Source organism: Mesoplodon bidens (assembly GCF_964165515.1).
Source record: "Mesoplodon bidens genome assembly, chromosome: 3".
Taxonomy (NCBI): domain Eukaryota; kingdom Metazoa; phylum Chordata; class Mammalia; order Artiodactyla; family Ziphiidae; genus Mesoplodon; species Mesoplodon bidens.
In genome coordinates, this window is record NC_138178.1 from 82,569,745 (window position 1) to 82,584,278 (window position 14,534).

General features: G+C 42.2%; 1 protein-coding gene across 9 annotated transcripts in view; it reads left to right on the forward strand.

Moving 5' to 3' along the window:
* LOC308614814 (A-kinase anchor protein 13-like) overlaps positions 1–14,534 on the forward strand; it is a 360,148-nt gene that overhangs the window by 135,671 nt on the left and 209,943 nt on the right. For all 9 annotated transcript variants that reach the window (XM_081229549.1, XM_081229552.1, XM_081229551.1 and 6 more), the window contains exon 4: positions 5,921–6,217. In XM_081229549.1, coding sequence (XP_081085675.1) covers positions 5,921–6,217 — 297 coding nt within the window. The remainder of the gene's footprint in view (positions 1–5,920; positions 6,218–14,534) is intronic.

Genomic DNA, 14,534 nt, shown 5'->3' on the forward strand with positions numbered 1-14,534 from the left:
TGAGACTTAAACCTGATATCTTCTGACTCTACAGCTAGTTGTCAGCATACTTCAGTACCTCTTACAATTCACTCAGTAAGGGTTCCATCTCTCCCACCTCAAAATTTACTTCATACTTCTGTTGTAATCGACTCGGACCTGATTGTAGCATATATTCAGAAGTCAATTTTAAAAAATGGAATTGAGGTTTAGGCCGTGTTCCTTAACAGTTCATCTTTCTTCTTCCCCTGTCTCAATTCTCTGGGGGTATTTCCCTTAGAAGAAGCTCAGTAAAATTTTCAGAACTTCCCCTTTTAAAAGGACTTGTGATTTTTATTTTCTTTTTTTGTTACCAGGAAATTGAGTGGAAGGAAAAACACCATGGAACCAGCTGAAAACCTTGTTACTCTTCTTTATGCTGCAGCTTCTGTCTTCACGTAAAAAGAAGTTAATTGTGGTTATTATGTCGAATTGGACATAGTTTCCCATCCCCATGTTTTTGCCCTGAAGATGTAGACATCGTTAATACCTTGTATTTTGTGTGTAAAAAGGCAGTCATAAGACTAATGGCCCCTGAAAACAGTTGTGTCTTTAGAGCTAATTTATGGTAGTAAGAGATTTTATGTGTACAGATGCAGTGACTTCAGTTTTATTAATGGGTCCAAATTACATAACCTTTGTTTTTGAAAAACGTTGATTTTTTTTTCTAGGTGCTTTATCTGAAAGGTCATAGGGATTAAAAACTAATCTTATGAACCATTTGAGCCTAATAGAAAACGTGAATGTGAGACAGTAGCCCTGCCAGCCTTGTGAGGTGGTTTTCCAGACGGTAGGGGAGGCACTTTGCTCGAGCTCAGTAGTAATTCTTCCAATTTACTGAAAGTTTAATAAAGACTGAGCCAGGAAACCCTCAGTTCTTCACTCCTCTTTTAACCCTCAGTTTTTCTTTGGAAAAAGAAGCCTATAATCATACCAAACAAATTCCAGATTTATGGCACATTTTACTTAGGATGATTCATAGTTTCTCCTTCAGATTGTGAGTTCATGTCTAAAGGGAAAATATTGAGCTAACAATTGGATGGCTTCTCCTAGATATCTATTTCATGGCCTTTGCTGACATTCTACCTTCTCTAATACATGGTTTTGTTTTAGTTCTACATAAATAGAGCAGATGATAGTTTGCCCATCCACCCATCCACCTTCTAAGAGATTCTGTTAAAGCAGCAGAAAGAATTATGCGTGCTTATGCTGCTAAGCACATATGCACACACAGCGTGCGTACATGTGCACAGACATACACACCCCTAAACCACCTTCTATTTCTCCCTCTTTGTTTTCCCCACCCCGTCCTAGCCAAGTAAAGTCATTTTAGCAATTTCAGATAGATTTCTGTGCAGATGTATTACGTCTGCACTTTCCAGTTTTGAGTTAAGGTGGTATTGCTTCACCATGGCTTTTGGCTGTGTGTGTGTGTGTGCGCGCGCGTGCGCGCGCACGTGCATGCCTGTGCACGAGAGTGTGAGATGAAGTTAAAGATGTGGACTATGGCCTGGACCCTGTGTATATACAGGAGGTGATTTTACAGAGCAGTGATGATGTTGACTTTTAGCGACGGTGTGACTCGCTTTCTGGCTCAAGCTCTCAGGTGTCTCAGACACCTCTGCACAGGCTTGGGGAAGGAGACGAGTAAGAAAGAATAACTGGATGGGTGGGGCAGTGGATGTCATTATTGTAGGTTAGTTTAATATCTCTTCTAAGACAGAGTGTGTTTAAGTTTTGAAGGTAGAATTCAGTTTGGATCCCACATTACTCACATTCTCATCATTGAATTGTGAAACCTGTAAGTTTAGTTTTTATTGACATTTATTCGTATCTACCTCAAAGGACTGTCAGGAATTTAAAAATGAGCTTAATCCTGAATAAATGGGAAATGCTATAATTACTGGTGAGATTCATGAATGAGAACCACAACATTCTTAAGAGTACAGTCATCTGTCAGTATCTGCAAGGGGATTGGTTCCAAGACCCCCATGGATACCAAAATCTGCAGATGCTCAAGTCACTTAGTTGGCGCTCTGTATCCATAGTTCTGCATCCGGAGATTCAGCCAACCATGGATCATAAATATAGTAGTACATATATGTAGTATTGAAGAAAAAAATTCACATATAAGTGGACCCAGGCAGTTCAAACCTATCTCGTTAAAGGGTCAACAGTAATATCCTGACTGAAATATGTATTGCTGTGTCTGTCTGTCTAGTTTGATTGGAAGTGAAATGAGCCTGTATATGTTATTTTGGGTGATAGTATTACAGAATTTGAGAGGAGTCTTCTAAATTATAGCTCTTGACTTATGAGATTAGGTTACTCTCCAGATTTTAAAGTGTTAGAGAAGTTGTCATTTACCTCAGGCCACATAGCTTAGGAAATAACAAAATAGGTTTGAACCCAGGTCTCTCCTCACAGGAAACATCTAGATGTAGCCTAGTTAATATCTTCCTGAAACTGTCTCTTGCAGAAATTATTCTATCCCTTGAACTTAACTCTCGGCTTCCATTTTTATGTTTTTGAAACTGTTTCTTGTTCCTGGAATCTCTTCCTAAGTTTTTGTCTCTCCCCACCTGCCTGGTAAAACCCACGGGTTTGTACAGCTGGGGAAACCATAGAGCCTGCAGAGGCTGCCCTTATTCTGTACATGAAGAAATTGAGGCCTGGAGAAGCAGAGATGATCTGAGGTCATGCAACTTAGGAGTCTTATAGTCAAGATTTGAGCATAGCGTTTTCCTTCCTTTCCTGTTAGTTTTTCCATGGTACCTTTATTTCCCGTTTAAGCCTTGTTGTCTCCATGAATCTTGGGTGTAGGGGCAGACAGGAGAGCAAGGAAACTTGGGTTCAGATTCTAATTCTGCCACTTAGGAGCTTTATAACCTTGGACAAATTACTTAACGTTTTTGTGACTTGATTTCCTCATCTGGCAAATGGGGATAATAATAGTACCTACTGCTAGGGTTGTTATGAGAATTAAATGAACTGTTACTAGGAAATCACTGAGGATGGTGCCTGGCACAGAGAAATTATTAGAGAAGTGATAGATAAATAGATAGATAGATAGATAGATAGGTATTATTAGAGAAGTGATAGATAAATAGATAGATAGATAGATAGATAGATAGGTATTATTAGAGAAGTGATAGATAAATAGATAGATAGATAGATAGATAGGTATTATTAGAGAAGTGATAGATAAATAGATAGATAGATAGATAGGTATTATTAGAGAAGTGATAGATAAATAGATAGATAGATAGATAGATAGATAGGTATTATTAGAGAAGTGATAGATAGAGAGGGAGGGAGGGATAGGATAGGACTATGCATCTGAGTTCTGAGGGTTGCAGTGAAGAACCACTGTGGTTGGAGAGTTGGGAGCAGGATGCCTATCGAAAAGGTCCTTCTTGACTGCCACCTTCCTTTTGCTCACCTGTGAAATGCACTGGTCCTCTCTGGCGAGTCGCATGGTATGTGTTTCTTTAGAACCCACCCAATTTTGCAGTGATCTGCAGCTTGGTTGATTGCCACCTCATAGACTATAAACCTCTGGAGAGCTCAGATTCACTGTGATTAGCTTCTAGTTACAGTGTGCTAGGCTTGGTGGATGTCCACATGTTACTTTTGGCTGCACCGAACAGCTCACGGGATCTTAGTTCCCCGACCAAGGATTGAACCTGGACCCCAGCAGTGAAAGCACCGAGTCCTAACCACTGGACCGCCAGGGAATTCCCCAGATTTTAGTCGTTAAATGTTACAGAACAGTTTAGAAGAACTACTTTCTGCCAGAAAAACACCCAAACCTTTATTACCTGAATCAGTTGATTTGATTATCCTGATGTTGTTGTCTTATGTAATTAGGCTGGCTGCCCTTCAAAGAAAGGTTAAGATTCTTTTTTCTAATTTCATTTCACATAGTAGATGTATAAATTCAACATATTTATTGAATTGAAATACAAACATGGGTGTATACACACCGCCATGCACATGTGTGCACGCATGCATGCCAGAGGATGCTTCATTTTCCCACAGACTTCATGGAAGGAATTCCACTGGGAATGCAGTGGGAGCACCTTGGTGGAGTTATGTGTTTGTGTGGAGACTGATCTCGGTGGTTCATGAACCCATTCCTCTTGCTTAGTAGTCACACTGGCCTGTCATTCCAAGTGTTGGGCTCCTCGCAGGTAGGGATGTAGCTGTCACCCCTCCCTCTTTATCTATAAGCAATGTGTTACAAAACTTTCGCATCATGGTATAATAGGCCATGACCTTTGGCATCAGACTTGAATTTGAATGATGGATTCTGCTTCTTCACATGTGTAAACTTGGGCAAATTACTTCTTGAAGTCTCAGTTTTCTCATCTGTAATGTGAGGACAGTACACACCTCATAAATTTGTTGTGTAGAGAAAATGACATGTCAGGTGCCTGGTATGTGGTAGGTTCTTGGTTAGTAAGTATTGATACTTGTTACCATCCTCAAATTACACAGCAGGGAGAAATTTCTTTTGTCACAAAATAAGGCTTAAGGAGGCCCCTGGGGAAAAAGTATATGTGGAAAATCTATTATTACTCTCACTGTTCACGTGGAAAAAAATAATTGTTTTCTCTTTCAAAGACAGCAGAAAGCTTACTCTGTTCTGTGAAGTGTGAAGCCTCGGTTGGCTGTGCCTGTGGTCTGGAGAGCCAGATTCAGGGACCCTCGTCCTCACCCCTCTGCTGGGAAGCGGTCAGTGGGTGCCGGTGGGCTCAGGGGAGCCCAGGCCTCAGGTGCCTGCAGTTGATCAGGCAGCGCACCAGGGGGAGCAACTTAAACAGAAGCATCAACTTCATTTCCTTTTCTTTTTTCTCATCAGAAAGATACTTATGAAAGAAATGATGATGTTAGGAGCATAGTTCCAGCTAGTTGAGATCAGTGCCTGAAAGTTGAGGAAAAACGTGTTTTGATGAATATTCTATATCTTGGAAATACTTAGTTCTGTGAGGCTGAAAACCCAGAGAAAGTCTGATTCTCCAGGAAGGCCTCCCCACGGGAAACACTGCTGTTAAACCTTCCTGATCTTACTTGAGCAGAGCTCTTTGAGGTGGCACGTAGCTTGCTGCCAATGTCGCAGCTCGTGAGATCTCTGCCCCTCTGGACAGTGGGCACTGCAGTCTCTGGCATGCTTGCTTCTCCTCAACCAGGTTTCTAGCCACAGCATTGTGTCATCCCTGGGTGACCTAGGTGATTTGATTGAGGTTCTCTTTACGTTACAGGAAAGAACGTGTATCTCAGAGCAAAAGTTACTTTCTAGGCCTTGAATTCCTTCATAATAGTAAAATAAAATCAAGTCGTTTTGTACTTTTCTAAGTGCTTCCTCATTTGCTCAATTGTATCGTGGTGAATGTGAGGCAGGTTCTGGGGCATCTGTACAATTCCTGCCATGTAACCTGTATGAGTGACTTTTTCCCTGTTGGGTTTTCAGATCCAGCACAGTTCGGGAGGGGTTTGACTTCCCATTGTACGCTAGGCCTTGCAAGGTCCTTCAGCTTTCATTCTTTAATTTGTTCAAATTGAACCGCTGTAGTTCAGTGTATATTGAGATTTTCAGAGACTGTTAGTACCAAACACTATGCTGCCGGCATGGTGGCAGCTGGAATACAAAGTTATTTGCTGTTTGGTAGGGGAACCAATTCGTATTTGCAAATAGCAATTGTAAAAATGAGTTGGAAATGGAGTTTTAAGAAGTTTGGAAGATTGCTGTTAGAGCTTGGAGGAAGGAGAGGTTTGTTTTAGGAAGGGGAGCTTGTATGTCATGCAGGAAGAGTCGAGAAGCACACCCCCCCCACCCCAGTGTCCTCCTTTCAGGAGGAGGGCTCTAATCCTGTTTTCCTTGCTGCGTGTGTTTCCTTAGGTCATGACTGCTGTGAGACGGTGAAGGTGCTGCTCTGTGCTTCCAAAGAGGGCCTGCCTGTGTTTGTGGTGGCGGAAGAAGACTTCAGGTTCATCCAGGACGAGGCCTACGATGCAGCCCAGTTCCTGGCAACAAGTGCTGGAAATCAGCAGGCTCTGAACTTCACCCGTTTCCTGGATCGGTCAGGACCCCCGTCCACGGACGTGAATTCCCTTGATGAGAAGGTTTCCCTGGCGTTCAGGCACCTGAAGCTGCCAGCGGAGTGGAATGTGTTGGGAACAGATGCAACTTCGCATGGTAAGAACTTCAGTGACCCACAGTCTCTGAATTTGGAATTCTTGTGTTTTTGGATGGGGCTGCTTTTATATGGCGATTGTCTTCACATCTGCCACGGTGGCTGAATAGACCTTGCAGTTACTGTAGCGGAGTAACCTCAGTGGCCTCTCTCCTGGGTTCTTCAGCTGAGCTGTTAGTCCTGCTCTTGCAGTGAAATGACCCCAGAGAGAGCTTGCTGTTGTCGTCGGCAGCTCTCATTTAAAGTAGAGGGTGGCCAATCAAAAAATGGGCAGAAGACCTAAATAGGCATTTCTCCAAAGAAGACATACAGATGGCCAAGAAGCACATGAAGAGCTGCTCAACATCACTAATTATTAGAGAAATGCAAATCAAAACTACAATGAGGTATCACCTCACACCAGTTAGAATGGGCTTCATCAGAAAATCTACAAACAAATGCTGGAGAAGGTGTGGAGAAAAGGGAATCCTCTTGCACTGTTGGTGGGAATGTAAATTGATATAGCCACTATGGAGAACAGTATGGAGGTTCCTTAAAAAACTCAAAATAGAGTTACCAAATGACCCAGCAGTCCCACTACTGGGCATATACCCAGAGAAAACCATAACTCAAAAAGACACATGCACTCCAATGTTCATTGCAGCACTATTTACAATAGCCAGGTCATGGAATCAACCTAAATGCCCATTGACAGAAGAATGGATAAAACAGATGTGGCACATATATACAATGGAATATTGCTCAGCCATAAAAAGGAACAAAATTGGGTCATTTGTGGAGACGTGGATGGATCTGGAGACTGTCATACAGAGTGAAGAAAGTCAGAAAGAGAAAAACAAATATCGTATATTAACGCATATATGTGGAACCTAGAAAAATGGTACAGATGAACCAGTTTTCAGGGCAGAAACAGAGACATAGATGTAGAGAACAAACGTATGGGCACCAAGGGGGGAAAGTGGCAGTGGTGGTGGTGGTGGGATGAATTGGGAGATTGGGATTGACATATATACACTAATATGTATAAAATAGGTAACTAATAAGAACCTGCTGTATAAAAAATAAATAAAATAATATTCAAAAAAACCAAAATAAAGTAGAGGTTGGCATGTCACCCTTCCACGGGCCCAGATTTCAGGCTTGATCTCCTGTGTGTAGAAAGAGACCTGACCTTCATGAGGAGGGTAGCAGAGTAACTTGGGCTACTTCTTTCATGTTTAATTATCAAAGCAGGGTTTTCCTTATTGTCTTCTCACATTCTCTAGAGAGTCCATGAAGTTGGAGGAAAGGAAAAGACTGGGAAGTAATTGGGGGGCAGCACGAGAGCAGGCGGAGCTCTGGAAAACCCCGCACGTTTTTAACCAGAGTATTTTCACTCGTTTATTTTATCTACTGGCTCTCCATATGAGAGTTCATTGAAGGAAGGGCTCTACTTTTTAAAAAACACTGATGTAGTAAGTATCTATTTATGTTCCTCTTACTCAGACAGGGGATTTCCTGTGTAATTATTCTTGTGGCAAATGACATCTACTAGATATTGTGAATATATATGTATGTGTATACACACACACACGTATTTAATGAAGCAACATATACCTGGAGTCCAATAAATAACATCATCTTTCCCTCCTGAGTGCAAATCATAGAAAGATTTAGGAGTTACACAGAGTTTAAAATGTTTGCCTTTTTCCTGACAAAAGCTAGATTGAAAGGCTGACTTCAGACTGCTTGCTGGAAGGGATTGCATATCCTTTCTACTTTATTTCTGAAAGAGCTGGACAATCACAGGACTGCCCTTCAGCGTCCACCAGCTTTGATTATTGTGTTATGTAGGGGAGCACCCAGAAGTCACCCCCCCACCCGCCCGCAGGCAAGCAGATCCTGAGGAGAAGTGCTGAGAGGGGCTGAGCCAGGAGCACGCTCAATTCCTGCTCCCACAGACCTGTCAAGTAACTGTTCTTCCTCCCATGGAAGAATGGTGAGGAGGTGTTTGCTAGTTTGGGCTCTCTTAAACCCACTGAATTTAACCATTAAGGCAGTGATCAGCTGCAAGAATGATGTCCCTCTCTATCAGGGGCTTCCTGTCAAGGTAACGACCGGGGCCCTCCTGCCAGGTAAAATGCAAAAGAAAGCGTGGACTCTAAAATGAAGGGAAAAAGCACTTGTCCCTTGTCCTTTTCATATTAATACAGTGTCTAAGAAACCTCTGCATTGCTGAGATCTAGAGATCAAAATATTTGCCATTATACGGGGCACGGGCACCTTTTCAGAAATCTAATGTTTGGAAACCTAGCTCATGCTGTTTCTGTGTTGTGATCAGAATGATTATTCTGGTTGCCCTTTATAAATCAGTATCAAAAAGGATTTCATTAGTTATTTGTGGGGCTTAAAGTTTATTTTGTGTGGTTTTGCTTTGTCTTGTTTAAAGAGGGTACAGGAATTGGATAGTTGGCTCATGCCTCGTGATTAGAAAGAACTGTTAGAAAAGCACAGGTCTGAGACTTCAGGCATATCCTTCCCTTCTCTGGGTCTTAGCATCTTTGTCTTTAATAGGCAGCTCACCAGCTTTAATATTTTTATAGTCTTTCCATGTGCTTCTGAAGTGTCTGATGTACAAAATTGTTCAAGCACTGCTAGTGAAGACTAAATCAAATTTAAACACTTAGGGAAATGCCTGAAAACCACAATAACGTGCCGTTACACACCTTTAGGAAGACCAAAATTAAAAATACCAAGCACTGGGCTTCCCTGGTGGCGCAGTGGTTGAGAGTCCACCTGCCGATGCAGGGGACACGGGTTCTTGCCCCGGTCTGGGAAGATCCCACATGCCACGGAGTGGCTGGGCTCGTGAGCCATGGCCGCTGAGCCTGCGCGTCCAGAGCCTGTGCTCCGCAACGGGAGAGGCCACAACAGTGAGAGGCCCGCGTACCGCAAAAAAAAAAAAGACAAAAAACCAAGCACTGGCAAGGATGCAGAACAACATCTCATACATTGCTGGTGGGAATGCAAAATAATACAGCCACTCCAGGAAACAGTTTGGCAGTCTCCTATAAAGTTAAATGTACATTTACTGTATGACCCTGCTGGAGCCATACACTTTTGACTCTTTGTCCTAGAGAAATGAAAACTTATATTTACTCAAAAGAATCTTTTCACAAATGCGCCTATAGCAGCATTATTTATAATCATCCCAAACTAGAAACAACCCGGATCTCCCTCACTGGGTGACTATGTATACAAACTGTGGTATATCCATACAATGGAATACTACTCAGCAATAAAAAAGGAGCAAACTGTTGACATGTGCATCAACTTGAATGCATTTTAAATGCATTGCACTAAGTAAAGAAGTCAGTTTCCAAAGTTATTTACTCTATGATTCTGTTTATCTGATACTCTAGAAAGGGCAAAATTGTAGGAACAGAAAATAGGTTAGTAGTTGCCAGGGGCTAGAAGTAGGGAGAAGGTCTGACCACAGAGGGGTATCATGGGGGAATTCTTTGGGTGTTGAAATGGTTTTGTGTCTTAGTGGTGGTGGTTTTAAGAATCTATGCGTGTGCTCAAACTCATAGGACTGTACACCCCCCAAAAGTGAATTTTATTGACATAAACTAAAAACAAAAGAACAAAAGAAATTGAACAAGTTAACTGTATACTTTACAAGGTGAAATGCATGCAAGGGACTAATGTACCTGTCAGCCTTGGGATCAGGAGTCTGATTTCAAGTGCTGGATTCACATTCTGCAGTTGAAATTGTTCAATTAATTGTGGATTAGAATCTGCAAACACTGGGTATTTTAAGGCTGAATAGCATCAGTTAAGAGGTCCTTGCTTGCTGTTGGGGGACAAATGCAAAGGATCACTCTGCTTACAGCAGTGAGTTGCACATCAGATGCTTTTTAAAAAAATTTTTATTTATTTATTTATTTATTTATTTTTGGCTGTGTTGGGTCTTAGTTTATGTGCGAGGGCTTTCTCTCCTCGCGTTGAGCGGGGGGCCACTCTTCATCGCGGTGCGCGGGCCTCTCACTGTTCCGGCCTTCTCTTTTTGCGGAGCACAGGCTCCAGACGCGCAGGCTCAGTAGTTGTGGTGCACGGGCTTAGTTGCTCCGCGGCATGTGGGATTTTCCCAGACCAGGGTTCGAACCCGTGTCCGCTGCATTGGCAGGCAGATTCCCAACCACTGCGCCACCAGGGAAGCCCCAGATGCTTTTTTAAAGGTGTTTAAAGGAAGAAGGTACGAGGTCAGCTTGTTGCCTGGGATAATCATGTAGCTAAATAGGGCACCTTTTTATATAACAGTACTACTTGCTGTTGAAAGCTAGGATGTTTACAGGTGTTCCAGCCTAATACTTGTACAAAGGAGTCATGTAAGATTTACGGTTAATCCTCCCACTCTATAGTCGTTTAAGATGTAGTGCTTTTTAACTTTTTTTCAGGTCAGTGACTCCTTTGAAAATAGCTCTGATTTCTCCTCAGGAAAAAATATACATAGGGGCTACCTGCAAAAATTTACATATTGTTTCAGGGATTCAGTCTCCCTGAACCGCAGGCGTGAACATGATGTTAAGAACTCTTGGCTTAGGCTTGATATTGTAAAGTAGAAAGAGCATAGGCTGCAGAGTCAGTTTGTTGATATCTGGGCTTCATTGCAAGAGTTTGTGCAGAATACTTAATCTCTCTGTTTCTCAATTTCTTCATTTGTAAAATGGAGGAAAATATATCCAATAGTGTGTGCTTCTTTGCAGGCTCTTCATTTTTAATGTACCATGACCAATGTCCAGTAACCTTTTGGAGACAAAACACTGATGAGCTCTGATGAGGGCAAGTGACATGTTCTATAAAAGGATAAAACAGTATAGCACTTAAAAAAAAAAAAACCTCTTTGAAGCAGAATGAGACTGTTTTTTTTTTAAGCTTATTTCTACAGGCAGGCCTTACTTTAAACATCAGCAAGAGGGAATTGGTCCATTTTATTCTTCCAAGAGTTCTTTAATCCCTAGTTACATAAAGCACTGTACTTTTAGCCTTAGTTCTGCCTTAAAGGCAAATAATATGGATTCGTCTGGGTGGAGGGTGAATGGTGGGGTTGGAATATCTTCCCTCTGAGTTACCAAGTTTCACTTAGTTGTCTTAGCTCTTCAGTGCCTCTGTGGTTAGTGAAATGGTGAATTAGGATGGTTTTTCCCCTGAAAGACCCTTGTACAGTAGCAATCAATAACTCTCAGGTAACAAAGGGTGGGCCTTTGAGGACTTGCTCTGAAGAAAGCAAAGAGGAGAAAGGTCTTGGGGGAAATCTGCATTCTTATTTAGTCATGGTGTTGTATAACTAAACGAAAAGAAGATCTAATCACCTCTGGGATGGGAACCCTCCCCACATAGAGAAATTTGGATGGAGAGAAGGATGAGACACGTTTAAGCCAGGCTGCACTAAAAGCAGTCTGTGTGTTCTCAGTTCTTTATATCTGATGTTGGTTAATAGAACCACAACCGTAATCATTTAGTGTTTTAGTTCCCACACCTTTTCCAGATTGATAGCTTTCCAAGAAAATTTTTCCTTAGCTACACCCACTAGTAATTTTGTATGTTTTCAGCTATCGTAGCTGCTAAAAAAGAAAATAATAAAATATATTTTAATAATATATAATATTTTAGTAGTCTAAGAGATTGACACCAGGACAAGTGGTTCCTCGTAATTGCAGTACTTTTAACTCCAAAAGGTTTTGTTCCCTCTCAAACCTTGATTCTGTCACAAGGTTACAGGTGTCATTTTTCCAAATGCCCGTTTCTCATATGGGCCTGCTGTTTCCCTTCCCCACGGGGTGTGAGAATTCCTGCATCATGTGGGACTTGAGGTTTATTTAAGAAGTAGTATAGAATAGTAGAAAGAATGGTGATTTTGGAGTCTCATAGATACACAGTCAAAGAGTCCTGTGAGCAAGGTGGATCGATGGGGTAGGAAAAGTACCTGTAGCCTTTGAATACTATTTTGTTCACAGAACTCAAAACGTTTTGCTTAGACAGAAAATCTGACGACTTGAAAAGGTGCAGCCATCTCACCTGCTTCTCGCGGTCTAATGCCTGTGAAGCCCAGTGCCTTCCTCTGCAGAGCTGAGGGAATGCGTGGAGGGGTGCTTCCAGCATACAAGCAGATAGTAAACAGGACTTCAGACGTTTTCTCCTACCTTCTCCATGGGAAGCTGGGCCCACAGAGAGATTTTTCCAGTTGAACACGGTTAAACAGGAAAACTAACCAACCAACATATGGCCTATGAAATAACACTACAGCATAAAGGAAATGGAAAAGTATCATGAATATTCAGATGGAAGACTCTAATTTTCGTTAAGAAACCAAAGAAAAATTTAGAAGAGATTTGCCATTTGTCCTTTAAAAGATTGAAGAAGTCATCAGACCTATTATAAAATAGGAAGGAAGGAAGGAAGGAGAAGGAAGCAACAAGGAGAAAAAAGTTTAATGATTTTGTCAGGGTCACCCAGAGTATCAGAACCAGTAGGAAAATATGTATTAAGATTTGTTTCAGGGAATGGCTTGCACAGTGGTGGGGGCTGGCTAAGCAAGTCCACAATTTGTGGGGTAGGAGTGGAAGAGAAAATCACGGGCAAGCTCAAACCCACCAGCACGAGCCAAAGCTGTCATCCTCAGACAGGAAGGGGAAATCCTGAGCTGGATGGCACTCTGCGAGCACAGCCTGACGCTGTCCTCCTCGGGCAGGATTTCTTCTCTCTCCAGGGGAAATCTCAGCCCTGCTTTTAAAGTCTTCCAACTGATTCTGTTAGGCCTACCCAGATTAGCCAGGATAATCTTCCTTATTAAATCAACTGATTAGGCACTTTAATTACTGCAAAAAAGCCATCACAATGAGGGCAAAGATGGAAGGGAGTTGGCTTAAATGATGCAAGGACATCCAGAATCCCAGAGCATAATTGAATTCAAACTGGGAATAAAGGACCCAATTGACATCATAGGAAATGCAGTTAGTGACCTGAAAAACAAAGTTGAGTAGCTCTCACAATACAGAGGGAAAACACAAAGATCACAAGAGAGAAAAAAACAGAGTAGAGAAAAGAGGTTGATTCTAAATTGTAGGTGCTCTGGATTTTAAACTGAGACAAAAGGAACAAAAGCAATGATGCAAGGTATGTTAGGTAAGAGAAATTATTTTTGGAGGAACCCCTGAGAAAGTACTTTTTTTTTGTGGTACGTGACCCTCTCACCGCTGTGGCCTCTCCCGTTGCGGAGTACAGGCTCCAGACGCGCAGGCTCAGTGGCCATGGCTCACAGGCCCAGCCGCTCTGCGGCATGTGGGATCCTCCCGGACCGGGGCACGAACCCGCGTCCCCTGCATCGGCAGGCGGACCCCCAACCACCGTGCCACCAGGGAAGCCCCGAGAAGGTACTTTTTAAACTACAACATTAGAATGCTTGCATGATTGATTTTTACAAAAAGAGACGGGGTGGAGTAATGGAGAGGGTATGGTTTCTAGACCCAAGACAAGAATTTTCAAATCTTGATGATTTTTGCTGTGGGTAAGTTATTAACCTGTCTTCATCTGCAAAATGAGGATAACGAGACCTCACAGGGTTACTGTGAGAATGAAAAAAGTGTATACAAACCGCTTAGCCCAGTGCACGGCACTTAGTCTTCACCAGATATTACTTTTCTTATTATCTGTTGATTGCAGAGAGGGGGTGACCTAAAAGCAGATGTGGCACCTGCTGCTAAGGACGTTAGGATGAGATTTGGGAGCCTGCAGGTGCTGGAATTGGGGTGCCATCTTGGAGCAGGTGTATGGCCTTGTTATTGGAACTCTACTCTTTTTTTTTTTTACCCCCACCAAGAATGTGAGATCTTTTATTTTATTTTATTTATTTTTTTATACAGCAGGTTCTTATTAGTTATCTGTTTTATACATATTAGTGTATACATGTCAATCCCAATCTCCCAATTCATCCCACCACCACCACCACCGGCCACCCACACTTTCCCCTCTTGGCGTCAGAACTCTACTCTTAAAGGCTGAGCTGACTCAGAGCAAGTAGGGGGTGAGAAAGGGCGGGGGTGTAGAGGAAACTACTTTAAGGAGGTGTCAGGTAGTGAGACCGGACTTAGCTAGTCTCTAAAAAATCACCTAGTTCCTGGGCAGCACCTTATTAGCTTTTTTGTATTTGATAAGGATGTCAGAGTGCCTGTGAACAACTGTAAGGCATGAGTCAGATGGTGATATTTGATCTTTTCTGAAGGTTCTTTCTGTCCTTTTGTCCGGCCTGGCCACCTGCTCTGAGTTGTTGATTATTAA